The sequence below is a fragment of the Sceloporus occidentalis genome, unplaced genomic scaffold (assembly GCF_023333645.1).
Source record: "Sceloporus occidentalis isolate IW3139 unplaced genomic scaffold, rSceOcc1.0.p SCAF_5, whole genome shotgun sequence".
Lineage (NCBI taxonomy): Eukaryota > Metazoa > Chordata > Lepidosauria > Squamata > Phrynosomatidae > Sceloporus > Sceloporus occidentalis.
The window spans coordinates 46,097,825-46,114,756 of record NW_028316985.1 but is presented as its reverse complement, the minus strand read 5'-3'; the positions used below and the strand labels follow the sequence as shown (position 1 = coordinate 46,114,756).

Below are 16,932 nucleotides of genomic sequence, written 5' to 3'. Positions count from 1 at the left end.
AGGGGTCAAAGCTGTCTTCATGGCCGAGCGAATCTGTGAGACTTCCACAATTGCCGAGTTCATGCGAGGGTGTTCAAAGAGCCAAATCTCTTCTGAGGGTGTGATACAATAGAGATTGTCTAATTTCTTGGTGGAAGGCTGGGCCATGGACAAAGTCGGCCATGAACTCTTTGCAATCCTGGACATTGATGGTAGGAATGCAATGGAGGTTGGAGTTGGGACCTTGTCCCGAATCCTTTCATCAATGGGATCAAGAGCTTGAGAGTCTGTGTGGAGGACTTCAATTTTTAGGGCTTTGCCCATCCGGATCATTTGTTCTGAGAAGGAAAAAATGTCATCTGAAGGAGAAAGGCGAGCGCCTGAGACTGTTGAGCCGGAACATAGTCGGAGATGGACTAGACTGCGAATTCAGCAGAGGCTGACCTGGTCCTGGTGCGGGCCAGGAGGGCCCGAGTGGTCACCAGTATTGGGAACGACAGGCACACTTGCAGGGAGATAGCAAATGCTGACTGTATGGGTCGGACTGGTTTCACTTGGGAAGCTGAAGAAAAGTGAGACTGAAATGGGATGGACATGGCAGATGACCTCGGAAGAGGCAAGAGAGGTTCAAGAGGCTGGAAGGTTGAAACAAAATGGCCTCCGTGGACTTCAGAAGGATCAAGAGAAAAAAAGTAAGTGCCTGTGGCTTGAACAAAAACAACATCCTGTCTGGGCGGGTTCAGCAAGGACAGAGGATGCTTCATGGACTAAGAGAAAGAATTGTCAAGAAGTCTGAGTGTTACCATTAATCAGAGTCCAAAACCAAGTCCAAATCAAAATCCAAAGAGTAGTCAGAGTCAAACAAAGTCAGAGCAAACGCAGTAAACAAAAGCAAAAGCTAAGGAAGGAGCAATTCTAAGCGAGGTTCCTAAGCTGCTCACGCAGCAGACAAAAGGAACTGAGAAAGGTCAGGAAGACATCCTACCTATATAGAGGGTGGGCGGAGCTACCGCCAAAATGTTTTCCCTAGCGATTCCAGTAGGATCTGGGAGTGCTGCGCAGACAGAGAATAACCCATTTGTGTGCTTTGCAGAGACCACAAAGAAGAAAAGGAGCTGTCACAACAGATGCCAGAATCATATTCTCCTATCCCACATCACATCTTAGTGCCATGAGTAGCTTGGAACTCTAGCTACAACCCTAGATTAAGGAAGAATCCTGGCTACATAACACTCAAGTTCATACAAGGGTTTGCAGAATGGAGAGATTGTCTACTAATGGAGCAGGTGTTGTGGAGGAAGGATGTGTAAAATCACACACGATCCCATGAGCCTCATGTCTCAATCTTCATCACTTTAAAAGCAGACCTCTGCTGGCTCTGTTCAACATCAACATCCTAATACTACATTGTGGGGACAAATCACATCTTTTAGATCTAAGATTAAGCATAACATATTAAAATAGTTAAAATGGGAAGTATCAGTTTTGCCTGAATGCTATCGTATTATTCATCAACTTAATATAATAAGTTCTGTTCATTACCTTTATTACGATTTTCAATAGCACCATCTTGTTTTTTACCTGCAAAAAAAAAAAAAAAAAAAAAAAAAAAAAAAACAGTGGCTGCTAAAGAAACACCAAACCTTGTATTTGTTTCTTTGTTTTTTTGTCTTTGCTTTTTAAATATAAGTTATTGTTCAACAGCATCAGGTTTACTGCCGGTACCCAGCAAAGTTTACTGTTTATAATTTATCTAACCAGGAAGTGCTTACTGCTGTGCTATGCAAAACAGTCCATTCCAGATTTCCTCATCCATCTGACTAGATCTATTAAGACTACAACTCCCATCATGATAATGGGAACTGTATTCTATATTCACTAATTTCTCTAGTAAGATTAAGTGCAGCATGACTGCACCAAACTCTGATATATCTCACATCCAGATTACATCATTAGGTTATAATGAACAACAGTACTGCAACACTTGAAAGACCATCTCTATGCCTTTCATTCAAATAAAATGTAAAGAAATATCAGATTATATCAGGTTCACACTTCACAAATTTCTTGCTAACTACAAGTATTTCAGATACATGTTGTAATACAAAATGTACTATTACTACTGAACAGCTGCAAACCTCAAAGGTCCATACATAAGTTTGCTCTTGCAAGAACATCATTTAATTCAGCAAGTACACAGGATTAGGGAAAATTCCTTCATTTTCCATGAACCTGCAAGAGGGAAGATTTCTCCCTCCATTTGCACTCACTTCAGAGGCCAAAGGAGGCAGTAAGATTCCCACTTTGATAGTCTCAGACTAAATGCAAAAGGAATGAGATCAAAATCCCAACCCAGATCACAGTTGTGGAAGACATGTGACTTCATCCTTTGCGATCATCTCAGGCATTGAGTTCAACATATTATACAACACAATGAGATTTCTAGATTCCTGCTCAAGTCTAAGAATTATTTAATATTCAGGAAAAATTTCAATGTCACAAGATCCCAGATATATTTATTGGTACTTCACTACTCGTAAAATGATTAGTTTTATTCTCAATATGCCCATGTGGCAGTGATTATATCCAGTTTGGATTACTAGAGAATGCTCTATATGGGGCTGCTTTTGGAAACTGTTTGAAAACTTGAGCATGATCCCTGACTGAGGCTGGATACAGGGATCATGGGACCCCTTGTTGAAACAGCTGCATTGGCTACCAGTCTGTTTCTGGGCAGAATTCAAAGTCCTTCATGGCCCTACACAGCTTTGATCCATACCATTTAAAGCCCAAGGCTTGGGTCCAGTCTATCTGGAAGACCACATCTCCTTATATAAACTAGCATGTGCCTTATGATCTGCAGGAGAGGGCTTTCTTTCTGTCCCACCACCTTCATAGGCATGGCTGGGTAAGGACTTAAGAAAGAGCCTTCTCTATGATAGCTCTCAGACTATGAAATGCCCTTCTACAAGAGGTCCAGTTGACCCCGTCCGTGCTCTCTTTCTGCTTGCAGGTGAAGATGTTTTTATTTAAGGAGGCATTTAGTGAAAGCAGAAAAGAGCTGTTTTTTAAAAATTTCATCATGTTTTAAATGCTTTTTAATGTTGTTTTAATTATGTTTTTAATTTCTGTTTTTACATTATAGTTAGTTTCATTGTATTTTAAACTTTTACTTTAAGAGGTTTTTTTAACTGTACTTTTTTGCATCCCACACCAGGAAAAAGGTGGGATATAAATTAAATAAATAGTAACAAATATCCTTGCTGCTAATTCCTCCTATAAAAACAAAGGTCAGTGGAAGAAGCAATATCTGCTGGCATACGTCCTCCAATGGAGACTCACTAGTACAAGTGACAATGAGTGGGCAGGATGTAACAGACACACAGATGTATAGTTATAATTTTATTCACTCATACTTCATAGCCCCCACCAACATCATAATTCTATACTTGTAAAAGAAATAGTGTATGTTAAACCACCACTGAATTCAATGGGAAGTTCAAGATTACTGCTCCCTCTTTGCCCACAAAGGTACCATGTAAGATAGGATTCAAATATAAGAACTCAAACCCTTCACAACAGTGTGTCTACCATTTGACTCTCAAATTCTCATTTATTAAAGATGATATGTGTAAGACAGTGTTGAAAGTAAGTCTGTCACTTAGAATTTCCCCCCAGATCATATGTAACAAATTGGTACTACACATTTATGCTCAGTACAAAGATTTTGGGTGGGTAGGCAAGTTTTTTTAAAACTTCTAGAAGGAATACATATCATGAAAGAGAGAACAGCCTAAGCATTGCTGCACCAAACGTTGCAGTCTTTTCAGGCATAATTCATAAAATTCTGAATATTTTTAGGTGAGGGTTGGGAGAATGTGCAGTTCTCCAGATGTTGGACACATTCCCCACCTGCTTTAGACTGATGCTGCTTCTACACTACATTCTGTAGAGCTTCCCATTATTTGACAGAGCTCACTTAACACATCATATCCTTGTGATACTATTAAGAGTACTCAAGTGAAAACTGATTTGCTGAAGTGGCTGGAACCGTCTGCTGAAGTTGGCGTGGAAAGAATTCAGTGATAGTAGAGCTCATAGTTTCATTTCCATATTTATCTTGCAAAGTTATAGTGGGTGTGGGGAAGCAGAGTCGTTTTGTCCACATTCATTTTGTATCTAGTTAAACCATCGATTTTGCATTGTTGAACTGAAGAATTCTATAAAACATTAGCTATCAAAGACAATGTACCTCTAAGGATTGTCCACGTATTTAAAATTTTTAAACTTCATGCTTACTTTTTTTATCTTTTTTCTCCTTTTCCTTCTTTTCTTCATCATCATCAGCTCCAGCACCAAGCAAGGTAAAGATAATTCCAGTTTGTGAGTTTATACCTACAGCAGTAACTAACACTCTTCCTGAACCTTCCATTACATGCGTACCTGAAATGCAAAATTGTTTACATTTGTGGAAAGTTGAGAATCTTTCTAATTTACTGAAAAACATGCTATAATTGCACAATTCCTCTGTATTTAAAGTTCTACTGATGCTTCACAGCAGGTTGTCAGCAACTACTGACCGGTTTGTTTTGGACTGCAATTCCCATAATCCTTCACCACTGTCTAGGTGGCTAGGACAGATAAACCAAAAATGTTGTTCACTACTGTTTTTACAAGTACAGTGGACCTTTGTTATATGCTGGGGTTTGGTTCCAAGATACCCCGTGGATAACAAAATCAGTGTATGCTCAAAATAATTAAATATAATGACATAGCAAAATGGTGTCCCTTATAAAAAATGGAAAATCAAGGTTTGATATTTGAAATTTAAACTTTTTTTTAATATTTTCAAACTGTGGATGCTTGAATCCATGTATAAAAAAATCCATGTATAAGAAGGGCCGACTGTATACACAACAGTTGGAACAACAACAAAAAAGACAATTCAGAAAATACAATGACTTTAGAATGCCTCAAATATTCTGAGTCAACTCTAGACCACTCAATAAACAGAAGCCATTTGAAAATCTTGCAGCTGCTGTTTTCCAGATAGTGGTAAGACCTTATTTGAATAATACACAAGGTTCAGTTTCCAGCAGTTATTGGCCAATGTCTAATAAGTGATTATATTTATATCTTCTTTTTCAAGCTTCTCAAGGCAGACACTTGACACTATCCTCATTTTAGCCTAACAATTTTGTGAGACTGCTTGGAGCAAGAGCAAAATTAATGGAAAGCAGCAGTTCTGCATGTTAAAAACAAAATTTCCTGCAATAGTAATGGTGTGGAAAGAAGAGCTTAACATTCAGAAGTTAAAAGAGAGAACATGTATAGAACTATTGTCTTTTTTGTTTTTGCTGCCACTCCCTAACTATTTCTCCTGCGGTCAAGCTGCATTTTCCTTCTCATGTGTCATCTACATTGGGGACAGACTGCAAGGAGGTAAGATAGGGGTGGATGGGGGCAGTTCCATATTTCACATGTTTGCCAAACTTGTTTCTGTTATCAGACCTATGAAAGTATGAGTGCATGCACACATACACACACTAGCCAAGATCCAATATGGCACAGCATGCCATTATTTTCACAGTCAAAAGTAAGCTACAGCTATTCATTCAACACCCACACATGGGTGGCAAATAGCGTGGGGAGGACTGCAGAATGATCTGGTTATGTCCCCATACTCAAACATAATGATTGCATAACATTCACTGAGATTTGCCAGGGTCCTCTGGAGGCCTCTGTTGACAATGTATCATTTTGCATAGACAGATACTTCTTCGACCACTCCCTCAATTGCTCTCCAATGCCTATGCAATGGTCGTGGAGGCTGCAGTGGTTCTATGATAAATTTGGGGTGGAGCTGATTCCTGCAGAGAGTGAAAAAGAAACCACCTCTACCATAACCAAAAAAGAGAGACTTATATAGGCATATCAGCTGGACCTACTTATATATGCCACTAACAGACTGGTTCTCAACCTTGGGTCCTCCAGGCATTTTAGACTTCAGATCTCAGAATCCCTGATCATTTGGGCATGCTGCTGAGTGGACCCTTGTTATATGCTGGGAGTTGAAGTCCAAAACATTAGGAGAGCCAAAGGTTGAGAAGCACTGTACTAACAGAATGCAAGCCTCTGGCAGCTACTCACTTCTATCACTCTGATACTGCGCAACTGAACATTCTTAAAATTTTAGTTCCTGCTGCAATCCTTGGGTGTCCCCCTTTCTCACACTGGAGAGAGTCTGAGTGTGGATAGGAATGAGAATGGGAACACCAGTCATCTCCTGATTCTACTGACAGGTTCACTTAAAACAGACCTATCACCTTGGAGTCTGAACTGTGACTGCAGAAATAACTCAGACACAGATGAATTTCCTTTCCAGCCAAACAGAATTGGAACTCAATAATCTATCTGGTCATTTACTGGTTACCATTACATGCAGAACAAACACTTTTCTTATAGCTACCATATTCTAACTGATACAGAGGTCATCAACTTCTGGCTAGTTTTTTTAAAAAAAGAAAAAACGTGGCTGTGTTAAGTTGCAGAGAGACAGAGGCTCAAGTACAGTAGCCTGAAATTATAGCTCACCAAAGATGTAAGAAAAGAGTGTTTATTCCCACAAAACAGGTCAATTTAGTATAAAATGAACCTATACAGTTGGATAGACACCTCTAGTGAAATAATGTTTAAAGGAGATGTAATTATGAACTCTTTACGGCAAGACTGTCTAATGCAGGGTAGGGAAACATGCAGCCCTCCAAAAACTGTTGAACTACAACATCTGGCATTCCTCATCCACTGGCTGTAGTGACTAGGGCTGCTAGAAACTGAAGTTTAGAAACATCTGAAAGGCTGCATAACTCCCACCCCTATGTTAAACATAGTAAAAATCTACATTAAGCACTGGATACTTTTTGGACTGTGCACAATTTTTAGCATCGTGTGCCGGCACAATTTCTAGCATCATCTGCCCCTCCCTCAATGGTATACTGAACCATCTACTGTATACTAGGTTCAGGATTTGTGACACTGACTTTCCAACCTGGATACAGAATAGCACACTAGCCGTTTCTGTTCAAGGATTCGTGCAAAGACAGGATTAATTTGTAGGCCTGGAAAGCCTTCCAGCAGCTTTGATAACAAGAGATTGGCAGCAGTTAAGCCTGACATGCAGATGCACTGTTTCAGTGCTTTCAGTTTCCGTCAGCTTCCAACATAACACCTTCATATAAGGTGTCTTATCTATAACTTCCACTTTTGCATTCCCACAGAACCCATCTGATGGCTAGTCCCATTGAGTGCAAATAAGGTACTGTTGGGTACCATCAGATAATTCAATAGGTGTTCTAATCTTAGATATCACCCTGTTCTAATCTTAGATATCACCTTTTTAGCTTTGAATGTCTATGCCTTGTTCAGATGCTGTATGGGTCCACAGAACAAGCCTCAAAGAGAGATCAGACCTGAGTTAATGATGTTCAGTAGACCCTGAAAACAGAATGCATTCACTTTATTCTGTGTCATGACTAATCAAGGTCTCAGTCTACAATTATGATAGAATAAATCCCTGTGCCTAAACCCATGAGTTACAGTTAAAGATCCACATGCTCAAGCAATATAAGAATACTGGATGCAACTGGACATCAGACTGATATTGCATTAATCAAGGCATGTGGATATGAACTAGGTAGCTGTGTGCTCATCTCTGTAAACACAATTTTATTCACTCCACACGATAAACATAATTTTTCTGGACTGGAGTATCAACTGTATACAAACAATCTTTCCACTAAGATAACTGCAACTTAGTTATCAATTCCCCCTCTAGAAGTCATTACTGCTTTGGTGATTTCAAAATTCAACTACTGCAAAGCCCATTTATGCATACAGGAATGCATAGTGCTAATATACTTTACAGTGGGCCCTTATTATCCGTTGGGGTTTGGTTCCAGGACCCCCTGTGGACAACAAAATCTGTGGCTGCTCAAGTTCCATTAAATACAATGGCACAGTAAAATAGTGTCCCTTATATAAAATGGAAAATCAAGGTTTTGGAATTTATACTTTTTGAGAATATTTTCAAGCCGTGAATGCTTGAATCTGTGGATAAAAAAAATCCACGAATAAGGAGAGCCAACTGCTGTATCTTCATAGGGGAGCACCACTGTAAAGCACATCTGGAGAACAAAACAAAACAAAACAAATCAAGTGTCTGTTCATCTGTTACAGACCATAATCTTTTTAAAATGTGTCCTTAATAAATGGAACACATATTTGATTTCCTTTTTCTCATGTACCCCATATTTCAATTATGGTCACTTCAAAACCAAAACCTAAAAAAATCGTACCAAGAAGGAAAGTGCTTCTTTTTCACTGAGTATAATTTCTCCTTAATGTTGCACATGCACTTTCTAATTCTACATCTTATTCAATTGATTTTTTTTTCCTTTGGCTTTGAGAGACTGAAATATCTGTTTGCGATTTCTGGTGACATACCCTTCTGAAAGAAAACCTCTAAAAATCCAAGTGTTGTAAAGTGGACTTGTAGATTCAGCCATGTAGCTGGGGCAGGAGGTTAACCACCCACTCTGATATCCTAACTAGTCAAATGTCCTATAAAAAAGGAAGAAGAAAAAAAGACCCAGGGCCCATTCTCACTACAAAACTATACCACTATTATTCCCTTTAACAGCCATGGTTCCATCCTATGGAATCCTGGGAGATGCAGTGTAGGCAGGGACATTTGGAATTTTCAGCCAATGTACTCAAGTGCCTCACCAAACTACAAGTCCCAGGATTCCACAGGACAGAACTATGGCAGTTAAAGTGGAATAATAGCACTCTAACTGTGTAGTTCTGAATGGGCCCCCAGTCTGTTAAAAGGTACTACCAAACCTGCTCTACAGCTACAAGACTCTTAACTTATATAGTACAAGCCCTATTCTGCAAAAAAGAAGTGTTCATAGGCTGATTAAACACAAATACCACTTATGCATGATGGTGATAATGCATATTTTAACTAGCTTGCTAGAGGCCAGTAAACTATCTTGTTGGCCAGAATTCCCAGCAATTCATATACTGCAATTAGTGAAAACCTTTTGTGGTGTTGCACACTAGATTAGACTTAAGGAGCAAGATAGAATGGAAGAAATGGAGCAAACACTAAAAGAAAAGGAGAGGAACAGATGGTGCTGAAAGGAGGGGGGAATAAATGGAGATATGAACAGACTGTTGTTTAGAAAGAACACAGCAACCTACATGAGGATAGAATAAGAAGCTCATATGCAGAGATGCATGAGTGGGGTGGGGGGAGTAGCTGTGTCTACCAGTAGTAATCCAGACAATGTACAACATATGCTATGGGCTGTTCAGAGGAAGATGATAGTTCGTAGAGGTAAGAGAAAGACTACTACTATTAGGTGCATAGATTAGAGAATTAACAGCAGGTGTTGAACACAAATTGTAACAGAAGAGCTTTTTGTATTTAATGTAGACGTAGAACCTTGCAAACGTAGCAGATAAAAGTGGCTCTCACCAGGATCTGAGCTGTGCACCCCTTAGATGACCCTTTTGCACTATGGCTATTTTAATGCTCATTTAACTAAAATTATACTGGATAGCAAAATAAAAATTTTGTTTCGTGTAATGATTTAACAGGCCTATTTTACTGTAACAGTCAACCAAACTGTAAATCAACCAAATGATACTATACTGCTTAGGGTGGGAAATATTTTTGGAAAAGGAACTGTCTTACATTGTGACACCCTGAACTGGAACATATTCCACAAGTGATAGGACCATATTTCGTATTCGCACAATTAAAAATACCATCCCCTCTCCCAAAGCATTTTAATGCAAAAAATTACTGCATTCAGCTCTGTGGTCTGAAATATAAATGAGCTCCTGGTAAAAGACTGTAAATCTGTGAGAATCTCCAGAGGGATCAACTGTGCTGTTATTCAGATAAGTTCATAAGAAGGTTTGCTCATTAAGGGGCAGGGTTCCAATACAATTCATTACCCTATATACTCGACTATAAGTCGACCTCATGTATAAGCCGAGGTCAACTTTTGGGGGCAAAAGTATGGATTTTGGTATGCCCTGTGGATAAGTCAGGGGTCAAAGTTCCTGTGGCAGTGGGGCTGCGGACAAGCTTCAGGGCGATCACTCGCCCTGCACAGCCTCTCCACAGCAGGGCTGAGCGAACGCCCCACCCAGCCTCTTGAAAGCCAGGCTCCTTCCCGGGGGAAGAAGCCTGGCTTTTGAGAGGCTTCTGAGTGCACGATCACCGAGCCCAGCCTCTCGAAAGCCAGGCTCCTTCCTGGGGGAAGAAGCCTGGCGCTGGAGAGGCTTCTGGGTACGCGATCGCTGAACCCAGCCTCTCCAAAGCCAGGCTCCTTCCCGGGGGAAAAGCCTGGCTTTGGAGAGGCTTCTAGGTATGCGATCCCAAGCCCAGCCTCTCCAAAGCCAGACTACTTCCCAGGGGAAGAAGCCTGGCTCCCGAGAGGTTTCTGGGCGCACGATCCCGAGCCCAGCCTCTCCAAAGCCAGACTCCTTCCCGAGGGAAAAAGCCTGGCTTCCAAGAGGCTTCTGGGCGCGCGATCGCCCTTCATACCCTCTCCCCAGCCAGTCTGGGGAGAAGGTCGGGTCAATTACCCCCGGACCCATGTATAAGTCGATCCATGTTTTTTGGGTCAATCTTTTGACCTAAATTTCTCGACGTATACATGAGTATATATGGTATTTTGTATGGTTTATAGTATTGTTTATAGCCATAATGCTTGATTGGTGGTTCATTTATTTGGTTGACTTTCCAATCAAAACAGCATTCAAGATGGCTAATAATAATAAAAAGAAAAAAAATAAACTATTAAAATCATCATAGTAAGTTAATAATCATTTAAACAGTTTAAAATTCTAGTCTAAAATAATTCTAACACTGAGCAATATAGAACTATGCACAATTTTACATGTCTAAATACCCTAAAGGCACCAGATCCTGTCTGATCCTGGAAGTTAAGTAGGTCAGCCCTGGTTAGTGCTCGGATGGGAGACTGCCAATGAATATCAGGTGCTATAGGCTATATTTCAGAGGGAGGAGAACTGGCAAACCACCTCTGAGTATTCCTTGCCTAAAAATACCCTATGAAATTCATGGGATCACCCTAAGTCAACAGGAAATTTGAAGGGACATATAGACATATAGACTGCCCTGGTGGCGCAGTGGTTAAATGCCTGTACTGCAGCCATTCACTCAAAACCACAAGGTTGCGAGTTCAAGACCAGCAAAAGGGCCCAAGCTCGACTCAGGCTTGCATCCTTCCAAGGTCACTAAAATGAGTACCCAGACTGTTGGGGGCAAATTAGCTTACTTGCTAATTAGCTTACTTGCTGTTCACCGCTATGATCTTTGGAATAGCGGTATATAAATAAAACAAATTATTATTATTATTATTATTATTATTATTATTATTAAAACAGCAAACTCAGGTAGTGAGTGCTGGTTGAGATGAAGCTCAAATATAGCTGCTTAGAGGGAGGAGTGCTTGATATCAACTTAGAGGGTCTACAGATTTCCTCTTTTTCTTTAAAAAAATCTGTCATACACACTCTGGGAGCAAAGACTCTCAGAGACAGCAAAAGAGAACTGAGTTTGGTAAGAATAATGGAATACCTAAGGTGATTTGTGAATGAATGAATGAATAAATATATAAAACTTGTGCAGCTTAGAATTAATTCAAAAGTAGCACTGAAATTAAATAACTGTAGGAACTAACATTCAATTCAAAGAACTAGACTACAGGGCGTCCTTCCCTTACAAGGGGGATCCATTCCACTCCTGCGTTAGGGAACTTACGCAAATCCTCGAGCCCATTTAAAATAATGGGGCTCGTGCACATGGTGGCAGCATGGTGCGCATGACACTAGCAGGTGCACCATTGTCGTTTATGGCAAGCAGCTTTCAGCATAAGCTGCAGGTGCACTGTACAACCAAAATTAACAGATTATTCTATAGCATTTTTGTAGTTTTAATTGTACAACTCATTTTATAAGATTTACCACTCACAGCATTTCACTTTTTCATTTCAGTCTAAAGGTATTAAACAATTAATGTGTTTTGTTTACAAGGACAAAATTCAGAGTGTCACTGAATCAGCGCTGTCAGTTTCAAGTAAAACTGTTCTATGTTTAATCTTATGTAAAGTAGATACAATGCACCTACACACACTTGGTTAAACTAATCACATTAAAGGATGCTTGTATATCTGAAATCCTACCTCTTGTTAAGACCCATCTTTTTGCTCTCAGGGAGGTTAAAAGTGTAATACATAATACATAAGAGCACCAGATCATAGCACACTGTTACCTGGGAAGACAATGTTTCACATAACCTAGTTCTAGAAGTAGGAAACTTTGTCCAGTTTCCAAAATACCTCATTACCCAGATCTTAGCTATCATCTGATCACCCACCTGAGAGCAACATAGGATCTCGATCCAATGTTTTCTTAACATGATCAGATTCTCCAGTCAGTGAGCTTTCGTCAATTTTGAGGTCATTTCCTTGTATAAGTACACCATCTGCTGGTAAAAGGTCACCTAAAAAAGAAGCCAGAAACTACTTTTAACTTAAGCTACTTTTTAACTTACTTATAATTCAACAAATTAGCAAGGTATAAATAAAATAAATTGGTGTATTTACCATATTTTACTTGTGCAATATCACCAACAACAATGTCAGCTATAGGAATCTGGATGACTTGGCCACCCCTGATGACAGTAAACTTTTGTTCTTGTTCAATGCGGCTTTGCAAGCCCCTAAACTGTTTCTCTTTACTCCAGTCATTGAAAGCTGTGACTAATACCACACAAACAACAGAAAGGAGGATTGCAGCTCCTTCAATCCATCCTGTTTCACCTTCTTCCTCTTCTTCTCCAGCTGATACTGTTCCACATACTGCAAAACAACAAACATTGAAATATTCTGTATTAGTATGAAAACTGCAATCATTCAGATCCTGGTAATACAAGTTACCAATTCGGTTAAGAGTATTCCCATATCAAGAGCACATATGATTATTCAGTATTTAGATTCTGATACCCCTAAGATATCAGGTAGTCAGGCCTGCTTAATACTTGGAAGGATGACTGCCAGGTGTAAGCTATATTTCAGAGGAAGGGCATATCAAACCACCTCTTAGTATTCCTTGTGTAAGTAAATACTATGACATACATGGGTTTGCCATATGTCAACAGTTGACATGAAGGCACATCAATATAAACAGTGTTGTTCTGCATACAATTTAGAATCATGTTTTGCTTAAAACAGTGACAGTCAACTTGTGGCTCACAGCCCACATGTACCCTCCCACTGCTGTTGACATATCACTAACATCCAGTGGTACATAAATAATTTTAAACCTTTTCTTGATGCTATGCCAAACCAAAATTTGTCAGCATGGCAAAAAAATACCCTTAAAATAAGTATTTCTGATTTAAAACAAAACCATACAGAAATATGCAACTTGCTTTAAAGCCAATTAGCCTGCCAGACATGCTAACTGGTTTCAAAACAATGCATGTGGAATGGCACTGCTTCTTTGGAGGATTTTTTTTCTTGCTACCACACTGGTGGGTTATGGTGAATTTGGCCCCACTCCTGGCTTGAAAGAACTCCAAATATTCTTTCATCAGTGCATAATTATGTTACAGCACTGTAGGTTTATTCATAGTAAATGCATCTGATTATATGATGGGGGATGGAATTTGAAGGAAGGACCCTTATGTCCTTTACTTATTGTGCTGGACTTCAAGTTTTCAGGGATATGGGGAGAAGCAGCTGAGGGCAAACAAATGATTTTTTAAAACTGTAGTGCTCCCTTCTTTTTTTGCCCAGCTAATGCCAGAGTCTGAGAATATTGAAGCTGTATTGTGGGGGAAAGGGGACACTTAAGAGAGCCACCCTATAATCCTCTTCATCTTGTGTTGAAAGGGGCATGCTTTTGTGGAAAGCAGACAGCAAAGTGGCCACAACAATTTTATCATTTGTCACACACTACATTTAAAGTACTTTTGAGGTCTGATCCTAACCTTGTGGACATTTTTTTTAATTCACACTCTATATAAATGTATGAAAGAAACCAATTTACTTTTCAGGAAGCTGAGGACTCCAGTCTTATAGTCTGGTAAAGAATGAGAAGCAATTGGACACATATACATTATACAAGCAACAAAAGCTGGTACAGTTGGGACCTCCATAACTATGGATTCTTTATCCATGGATTCAATCATCCATGGCTTGAAAAGGTTAAAATATATGGATTCCTAAAAGCAAACCTTAATTTCACTATGTATATAATGGGACTTAAACATCCACAGATTTTGGTATCCATGAGAGGTCCTGGGGATCAAACCCCAACAGATACCAAGGACCCACTGTGTTTCACTAATATGAAAGAAGTTATAATGTAAATGCAAGTAACACTTTCTCTGTTTTAGCTGCACAACATAACTTTCTGTACTTTTTAGCAGTTGTGGACCTATAAAAGATAGCATGGGGACCACAATGCTAACTTAGCAGAGTGCTGCAGTAATGGCCAAGCTTTATGGCTAAACATATAGAAAAGCTAGTTAACTTAGCACATTGCTCCTTGATATCTTTTAATTAAACTCTTCCGTTGTATTTGACATTACTTGGTTGTCACATTCTGTCCAGTTATATTTTCCAAAATCTGAACATCACATATCAAAGTGAAGAGAATATAATTGTCACTTCACCACCAAAAAAGGATTTAAGTTCTCAAATTTTCCATCACAATATTTGCCATGAATAGGACACAGAGCTAGTAAAGGTCAATCCAATTACTCATGTCCATGGATTAAGTCCACTATTTAGAAGAGTGTCAGTGTATCTATCTAGAGGAACTGACCTCGCTCAGGCCTAAGAAAGTGGAGGAGGGAGAAGAGTGTATATTTTTAACTCTCCACTTATGTATAATACAATGTGTGCAGAACTCTTGGATTTGGGGAAGGGCTATGGCTATCTAGCTTATATGAAATACTGATGTTCCATATATTCCTTAAGTTATATTCAGTGGACATATATATGTGATTCTAGGCATATTGGGTACTGTATATACACATTATTCTAGTCAAGAAGTGGGCAGTTGTGAATTGTTGTTTATCATTCTGAACTGAAACACTCTTCCAATAACTGTGTATGGAGCTACAAAGAGGGACTGAAGCAAGTTATGATTCCTTCACATTTTGTAATGTGTGATGATCCAAAAGGTGAGGAAATTGCTTGCACAACGTCACTTTCCCTTCCTTCCTCATACCCCTCAGCCTTCCCATCTCTGAAAAGTCTCCCTGTCTACTAGAACATATTGTCGTGAGGGAGACTGCAGAAGGGAGAGGAAAACTATTCTAATAGCAGACACCATTGGAGCTGACGAGAAAATCTTTATGGATGCAATTTGGTGGAAGCCCAGTCATTCAGACAACTCTCGCTATAGGAGAATGCTTGTGCAGTTTTCTATGTGCATAACAGATCAAAGCCAAGAGGATGGGACTGCAATTGAAAAACAAGGCTGGTAGAATGGAGGATGGAGTCAATGTCCTCTCCAGTCATTCTGTAATTATTCCAGTCACTGAGAAAACACACCTGAACTGATCTTCCTAAATGGGAGGGCAATAGACAAGAGGAAATGAAAGAAAGAATTAGAAGTTGGATACTTTTCTCATTTTCTTTTATAAATTATCTAACTTAAGCCAGTAGTTTAAATTATAAAACTTGCATTTTTACTTAAAAACCAAAGGATGTATTTTCACCTGGTTCAAGGGACTGTTAAACAAAAACTCAAGTGTTTTACAAGTCGAATCTATCCATGTTTATTAAAAAAAAAGAAAAAGGGGAGGGGAGCTTATTCCCAAGTATTTCAACATAGCACTACAGTCTTAGAATCAAAGTACATAGCTGGGAGTTAGCAGAAGGTAAGGAAGGTTTCATAATTCTCAAACCCAGCATATTTCCCTCCTCCACAACTTTTCTGAACAGACCTCCACAGCCTTCACTTCATTTTTTAGTGTCGAATTCTGACAATCCATAAAAGTAACCATGCAAATTTTAGATTAAAAGCAAAGCAGTATTCATTATGAATGACAGGATCAGATTTGTTATGGTGTCTGCTTAAGGAAAGAAATTGCTAATATGAGAACCTTTAAAAATAAGAGGTGGAGAAATGTGTTCTGACTCTTTTTTGAAATTTCTGAAGATCAACCCAAGCCCCTCAAATCCTACAGGTTCTCCAATTAAAAGACAAACAAAAATTCCCATAAATAACTGCCAAATACCAGTGTGGTGTTTGTTTCAAACAATTCCCTTCTCCAAATTTAATTAAATTGTCCAAAACTGGCCCCAAACCAGCTGTGATTTAGAATGGAAGTGACTTCAGATCACTCTGGGTCAGATTTTCAGGTGAAAATGTCAATTGACAGTTTGTTTCATGTGTGATAAGTGGCTCCTGCCCCTTTCACATTTACCCCTACTGAAGCAGATTTATTACCAGATAATTAAATTACATGCTCTAAATTGGTTTCATCATTAATTTTGATTAAAGACAAATAATACCTAGTTTTTCAAATCCCAAGAATAGGGAGCTTCCACTTCAACAACCTACACCTCATACGATTCTAGCCCATAGGCACACAACCTGTTTCCCTCTAGATGTTGTTGAACTGCAACTTCCATCATCACTCACTACTGGTTGATGGGTGTTCCAATCCAGCATAATCAGGAGAACTACAAATTGCCCACTTGGCTCTATTAGAAATCATGCCACAATTTTTTTTAATTCCTTGAAAAACTTGTAATCAATGGGAAATTATAATAATCTTACTAGACAAACTCTACTCTTTTCTCATATTTTGCTGTTTTCTGGCATATTTGT

At 39.2% G+C, this 16,932-nt stretch overlaps 1 protein-coding gene across 11 annotated transcripts in view; it reads right to left on the bottom strand.

Annotated features, from left to right (window-relative positions):
- ATP2B1 (ATPase plasma membrane Ca2+ transporting 1) overlaps positions 1-16,932 on the bottom strand; it is an 82,005-nt gene that overhangs the window by 24,619 nt on the left and 40,454 nt on the right. For 8 of the 11 annotated variants that reach the window (XM_089523981.1, XM_089523984.1, XM_089523992.1 and 5 more), the window contains 4 exons: positions 12,687-12,941; positions 12,458-12,583; positions 4,279-4,422; positions 1,522-1,560 (listed from right to left, as the gene is read on the bottom strand). In XM_089523981.1, coding sequence (XP_089380107.1) covers positions 1,522-1,560; positions 4,279-4,422; positions 12,458-12,583; positions 12,687-12,941 — 564 coding nt within the window. The remainder of the gene's footprint in view (positions 1-1,521; positions 1,561-4,278; positions 4,423-12,457; positions 12,584-12,686; positions 12,942-16,932) is intronic. The other 3 variants (XM_089523983.1, XM_089523985.1, XM_089523988.1) reach the window with 1 other exon arrangement.